A 7072-nucleotide genomic window follows, 5' to 3' on the forward strand; every position below is an offset into this window, starting at 1 on the left:
CTAATATTTTAGAAAATTGATCAGGTCCAATTTTGCAACAAATATTTGGTAGGTCCTTCACAGAAAAACTCATTTTGGGCACTCAAGAAAATGAAAAATGTTTTTTTTGCCAAAAACTCATTTCTCACGACACCTTTTAAAAGTTATTTATCTTATTTCTTGTTTTTTATTTTTCCTGAAAACTTGTTCACATTTGGTGACACAATGAGAAGTTTTTGCATTTTCTTTTTGAATTTTCAGGTCACAAAATAGCTGACATGATTTTAACACGTTAATTTTAGGCAACTATGACCTATTTAGATGGTCATAACATCATACTGCATCCTGATTGGTCCATGGACATCTCACGCGGATCATGCATCATACGCCGTCGGATGCTCGCGGAGCCAACGGCCGTCCTCAACCCTTCCATACCAACCCTGAAACCCTAACTGGTCATTTTCCATCCACCCCACACCTCCTTTCTTTCCCACATTTATCCATCGATCCACTTCCATCTCGTTGCTTAGCTTCAGTCTTCTGCCATCTCACATCCGCATCGCGCCGTCCCTCCCAATCCCATCGTGGATGCCTCCTCCCGTCCGGCGCCGCCGCACCCCACACCCGCTGCTGCCCCCACTACTATAGTGCCATCTCCCTCCTCATCGAGGGCCGACCCCTCATCATCCAGCCACTCCAGTGCCGCCTCCCTCCCCATCGACCAGCGCCTCGTTGGCCGTCCAGCGCCGCCACCACACCTCCAACTCTAGTCTCCCACCCCACCGAGCGCCGAGCCCTCGCCATCCAGCATCGCCCACCTCCCCATCAAGCGTCGCCGAGATTCCGGGAGAGACCCCCGCAGCGATGCCGAGAAGGGGAGGAGAGGGGGAGATCTGCCAGCTGTGGAGCTTGATGGGGAGGCGCCTCCGCCTCACTCGTCCTCACTCATCTCTTTCGTTCCTTTCCCTCTCACTCGTCTTTTCTTTTCCAGCGGCCGCCGCCGCCACCCGGCTCGTCCGCGACCTCCACCTCGCCGCCGCCCAGATCCAACTCGCCGACGAGCCCAACTGCCTCCGCCGTCCCCATACGCGCCGTCGTCGCGCAGTAGGTCTCACCGACGACCTCGTCGTCCTCCGCCTCCAGCGCGTCCCGCCACACCTGCTCCGTCCGTCCCCAGGCCACCTCGCCCGGCACCACCTACCACCGGAGTCGCCCCTCCAGGTATCTCCCCCCCACTTCTAGCGCCCCCCTTTTGGACAGGCGCTTCAGAATTGATTGGTGCATTTTTAGTGTTTTTTGTTGTTTGCTAAAGAATTACATTTGCATTTTCAGTGTTTTTTGCTGTTTGCTAAAGAATTCAATGTATACGACCATTTGTTCAGGAAACTGCTAGCTTGTGTGATGCTGCCATGTAAGGTTAAATACTGCCATTTGAAACAAATATATGGTAGGATTAGTGGTTGCTGTACTCTACCAAATTGCATCATGTTGTACTCTAGCAAATTGCATCATGCCCAACAATGCCATTCCAACAAGGATTACTGCTCAAGGATTAGTGGTTGCTGTAGTATCTTGGAGGACTACAACAAATTGTTTAAATAAACTTGTTTGCATGCTTCTGAATGCTCTGATGAAAGTACAGAGAAAAACATACAGTAAAATAACAGTAGCTACATGTCTGACAAATGGTGCAAATGCTTTGCTCTAGACACTAAGTTTTTACTACTCCAAGTAAATTAACTGAAACTTGTTGTTCAATCATTTGCTTGCTGTTCTTGTCAGTAAAATAACAGTAGGTTCGTTCATTTGCTTGCTGTTCTTGTCAACAGAGATAGTCACACAAAAGGAGTACAGTAGGAAATTAACATTACTCCAGTGAGTATTGTTAATTAACAGAAATATTGAAGAACTTTGCAAATTTACTCATATTGTTTATTCAGATTGCTTTCTCAACATTGGATCATGCTAGTTGCTTATTCAGATTGTTTATTTGGATTGCTTGCTCAATATTGGATCATCAAAATTGAATCATGCTAAGTGCTTCCTCAACATCTATTTTTCTCCGATTGTTTATCATCATCAAATTCTTTTTCTCAGATGAGCAAGTCTTAGTTTATGATCATATTGTTTATAATCATCAAATTGATGCAGAGTGAGTACTAGGCGATGAGATGTAGCAGCACCTGTGTGCGGGCGAGGAGCAGAACACCAGCTCCTGGGCGGCTGCAGAGCACCAGCTCGCCTCCACCTGCACCAGCACCTGTGCTCCAGTTCCTGGGTGGCAGCAGAGCACCAGTTCGCCTCCACCTGGGCGTGGGAGAGTAGGAGCGCCTTGGTAGTGGTGGAGGTGGAGGCGCAGGTCGGAGACGGGCGGAGGTGGAGGGTGGAGGTAGGAGACAAGTCGGTTCAAATTTTGAATGGGGGGTATTAAGGTCATTTGCTAGGTTTTCACCTGGTCGGAACATGATCCCAGCGACCTATATTTAGGAACAGAGGGAGTACTATATACTTAAGTCTGATTTTCTTCTTCTTTTACCTTAACATATCACTCACCATTGGATTTGGGATTAATTCATGGTCTGGCTGCCATGTAAGGTTAAATGTATATAGTTTGTATGTTCTACACAGTATGAAGTTTCTTATTCAAAAAGGGTTTCATTTATCAACTTCCCTACATGATGTATAGCATAGTGACACATTTTTGTTCATAGTATTACGGTTGCAATTTCAGTTGTTGCTGCTTGTCTAGGAATTCCTTGTATGAATTCTAGTTCTTGTGATGCCTGCTTTTGTTTGTGAACTAATAACAATATTGCTGGCATTCTGTGGCAACATTTGCAGATCTTGAGGCATGTGTGTGGCTGGAAGAAACACTCAAGAAACTGGACTTCATGAATGGAGTGTGTACCAACATCATCCACATGCAGAACAGGAAGCTAAAGCTGTGAATATTGCTGGCTATATTACTAATGTTGAAGCTGAAGCTTCAGCTTCAGAATCTCTTGTGCTTCCAATAATATTGCTGGCAATATTACTAATGTGTTAAGTTGTCTAAACATGCTTGCTGCTAGCTTTGAAGTTGATCTAAAGAACCATTCATGCATTTACACATTCATGATTTCCTCTGTTGTTTGTAATTGTTCTAGTTAGTTGTGCTAGTAGATACTGCCTGAGATTTGTAGCTGGTAGATATTGTGTCATGTCCTCTTTAACAAGTAGATATTGTGTCATGTCCTCTTAGACGAGTTCATTTATTGAAAAATATTTCACATGTAGGGTAAATATGTCACAATAAATTTGTAAAATATCTTCTTTATAGTTTTCCTCGCATGTTCAGTATTGTGTTTGGCATGTTCATAGAGCCACTTGTGTAGTTAGATGAGAATAACAATTATACTTCTATAATGTTTGATCGTATAGACATATGCAAAAGTTGCTTGTGCATTATCACTAGTTTTGATCGTTGCTTTACTAGTAACTGTGAATGCAATAGTGTGTTTGTGGTCTTATTGTCTTGCAAGTTTACTATTTCCAGAACCATCATCTTATTTTCTTTAACATAGTAGTTTACTATTGATGTTTACTGAGGAATAAGAGGAGATATGAAGTTTATATTGATGTTTCATGCAGGTCGGGTTACCCAATGTTGGCAAATCAACTTTCTTTAACATAGTAACAAAGGTGGGCTCCCGCGCCGGCGACTCCAGGTCAGTGCCCCGACCCCTCCCTCCCTCATCTCCGCATCTCGTTTTCGTTTCCCATGGTGGCTGCTGTTGTATCGTGTCGGGTTCTGACTCAGTTTGGTTTGCTGTTGCTATTTATGTTGTGGTGGTGCAGGCTCACAGTGAAGAAGAGCAAGGCCGAGAAGGACCCCAACAAGCCCAAGCTCCCCCGAGTGCCTTCTTCATCTTCATGTGAGTCCCAGTCTTGGTTCCTAGTTCTATTCATGTTCCTTCTGTGGTGTGGAGTCGCGTCCTGACCGAAGATTTGGTGCGTGTTTCATCTTCGCAGGAATAACTTCAGGAAGGAGTACAAGGAGAAGCACCCTGACGTCAAGCAGGTCTCCGTGGTAAGCGCCTTGGTCTCTTTCCGCCACCCGTCCGCCTCTGTCTTGTGCTGTTCGTTGGAATTGTTGCTGCGATGAGTTTCCTTGTGAATTCCGTGTCCTGATCTGGTTTGGGTTGGTTGCTGGAAGTTGCATGTCTCCCCTCCCCTCTCTGTTACCGCTCAATTCGGTGCTGGTTACTTGTTTCTGTCTCAGTTTGCCTACTGTTCGAACTAGTTGGTCAGTTAGATTTCGAATGGCAGTAGCAGCAAACCGATTTTTATCAATTATATCTCTGTTACCGCTCAATTCGGTGCCAGTTTTCCAATGGCAGTAGCAGCAAACTAATTTTTATCAATTATATTTTATGCGAAGTTTAGGCGTAATGTTTTGCAGTGAAGTATTTTGCATGACTTGCACTTGTGCAATGAATATTGAAATTGTGTCTATGTTTTCTTGTATGAATGAGTATCTCATTTTAACTAGCTGGAGAACGAAAAGCATGGTACTAGCTGAATTTGTGTTGTCATTCTAAATAACTGTCCTTTTATGAAACCCTTCCTAATTCTTTGTTCTTGTTCTATTTGGAAATGGATGCAGCAGGTGCTCTGCTCTTGCACACGTCAGGCACCGTCTCCGGCGCAGTGGTGCTTTTTGAGGCGACCGGCGTGATGGCGGCTGTGTACGGCGGCGACCACAAGCTTTCCGGTGAGTCGGCTCCATCTTCTAGCTGTAGCTCCCACTTTTCTGCTCCTATAGCATGCTCTGTTGGTTTAGAACACTAGCAGCAGTAGCCTACCATGTATGCGTACTAAACAGCAGGAGTTCAATCACCTTGTGCACACTAGCAGTTTGGTTACACAATTGTCACTTTTGCTTTTAGTAGCCATTATGTGGCTGAATCATGTCTATGTCTACTAATCATCAGATAATAGTATTTGGCTTCTTTGTGATGGTCTAGGACTATTTTACGGTGATGTGGATATACTTTCTGATTTAAAGTTACTTATATATGGTCTGGTGTCATATTATGGTCTAATATTTTTTGTTTTGACTCTTTTTCTGGTGCGAGGAAAGCTGTGAGTAGACGTCAACGATGCCTACTTGCTTGGCTGCTACAGTGATGCATGCGCCGGTCAAGCAAGGACACATGCAAATACGTACATGTTAGGATAGTAGAAGATATTCCCTCTGTTCCTGCTATATTCCTGTGTAAATGTATTTCTGAGAGATGTGTTATGTAAACCTAGGAGATGTGCTATGTGATGTGATATGATGGATGATTTGAATTCGACATGGAGTTTTCCTGATTTGAATATGAAACAACTTTGTCCAAACATTTCTTTCAGAATCTGAGATCTAATATTGGACAAATAATTGGGCTGGAAAAGGCAACAACCCAACAAGCATTGGACAGTTTAAAAAGCGAAACAAAAAACCTTAGAAAATAAAAAAAAGAAATATACTGAAAATAGGCCGAGGCCCCCTAGTATGGAAGAACCTAACAAAAAGGCCGAATTCTGGGGTATGGCCCATGCCGAAATTAATAGGAAAAAAAATAAAAGGCTGAATTGTTGGGCTCGGCCCATCTAAAACACCTAATCGGACCGGGCTGAATCTTGTCAGTGACCTTTTGAATTGGTCGTAATTTTGCCACATTAGATTGCCACGTCAGATCTGACGTGGCCTGGGCAGACAACCAGTGACCAAAACAAAAGGTCATGGGTTCAACGACCTTCTATTTTGGGTGTAAACGTCTACGACCTTCTCACAGAGAAGGTCGTTAAGTTCAGTTTACGACCGCCAGCTTTTGACCTTCTATTTTTGGTCACAAAAAGGTCGCAAATGAAAAACAATGACCTTTCAGTGACCAATAGTCAAGGTCACAAGTTGACATATTTCTTGTAGTGATATTCCTATAAAATTCCTATCCTATGAACAAAAGGAGGTTTCTATTGGAGTAACTACTGTAGCTAGCAGTACTGCTGGTACAGTAGTTTTCTTCAAGATGCGGAATTCAACGAAGTCATGATGGTTCCTTCGTCCGAGCAACTTCAAAGTGGGAAGTGGGCCTGTGATTTGATGGCTCATTAGTCATTGTTACTGCGACGTGACGACCTGGGTGACTCTCCCTTGGAGTTCTGCGTGCATGGCAAGTGGACCAGGATGGTCGACATCCCACATGTTGGAGAACGGAAGTATTCTTTCCGATATCGAGGAGCAAGGAAACCGCGTGGTATAGTATCACTGCTGATTAGTTCTCAAAAAATAGTATCATTGCTGATTTATAATTATTTTTTATTTCTGATGAATGCTAGCGTTTCAACTCTTACGACGAAGGGTGCCAAACACGGCACATGCTGGATGTCCCACACGTCAGCGAAAGGAGTGGGACATGAACAGTGTGGTAGAGCCCAACGTAAAAAAACAGTGTGGTAGAGCGTCTCCACTTCTTCTACTTCTGGGTCAGAAACCACACGTAGTAGTACTTAGTGGTATGAACGATACAAAGTGCGCCCTGGGGAGAAAGACACGTCTAGTTGGAAGGTCTGGGGGCATACACGTAAACAAATATAAAAGTTAATATGTGCCTCCAACTAATATAGTAGTAGTAGAGTACTTAGGCACGTACTCCATAACATCACCGTGCATTGCATGTACAACATTTAGTGGTAGTATGTAGTAAGAGACAAATGCCGCCCAAGAGTTCCCTTCCCGACCTACTTTTGGGTGTTTGGTAGAGTGTATGGAGGGTGCATGAGTCCACACTAGTTTAGCACAAACACACTAGAAGCATGCATGAAGAGAGCATGCATGCATTTGACTTGCAAAAAAAGTTGAGCATGCATGAAGAGGGAACAACTATGCTGAGACGAGAACGCAACCAAACACACCCCTATATGCCACGCATGTTCATACCATTTGTGCCTTTCTACTTCACTTACTGTGCTACATTACTCAGGTTCGTACGTCCACTCCTGGGTACATGTCCATCTCGTAGTTCCAGTCCCACGTGTTCTTCATATAGATGGAATGATCCTTGCATAA

General features: G+C 44.0%; 1 protein-coding gene across 1 annotated transcript; it reads left to right on the top strand.

Moving 5' to 3' along the window:
* The first annotated feature begins 843 nt into the window (after nt 1–843).
* Nucleotides 844–5207, top strand: LOC123138877 (uncharacterized). Its single transcript, XM_044558730.1, has 9 exons — nt 844–1200; nt 1312–1390; nt 2821–2879; nt 3610–3686; nt 3817–3939; nt 3991–4087; nt 4511–4529; nt 4625–4732; nt 4953–5207. Exons 1-9 carry the CDS (start codon nt 844–846, stop codon nt 5105–5107), a joined length of 1074 nt encoding a protein of 357 aa, XP_044414665.1. The 3' UTR covers nt 5108–5207.
* The last annotated feature ends 1865 nt before the right edge of the window (nt 5208–7072 follow it).

The sequence above is a fragment of the Triticum aestivum genome, chromosome 6B, assembly GCF_018294505.1.
Source record: "Triticum aestivum cultivar Chinese Spring chromosome 6B, IWGSC CS RefSeq v2.1, whole genome shotgun sequence".
In the NCBI taxonomy this organism is placed as follows: Eukaryota; Viridiplantae; Streptophyta; class Magnoliopsida; order Poales; family Poaceae; genus Triticum; species Triticum aestivum.

Bases quoted from the DNA above. Each gene is read 5' to 3' on its own strand.
- LOC123138877 (XM_044558730.1), top strand. From the start codon at position 844: ATGCCGAGAAGGGGAGGAGAGGGGGAGATCTGCCAGCTGTGGAGCTTG. The intron at 1,201-1,311 runs GTATCTCCCCCC...TTGCATTTTCAG, and splicing joins CACCGGAGTCGCCCCTCCAG to TGTTTTTTGCTGTTTGCTAA. The intron at 4,733-4,952 runs GTGAGTCGGCTC...ACTAATCATCAG, and splicing joins CGGCGACCACAAGCTTTCCG to ATAATAGTATTTGGCTTCTT.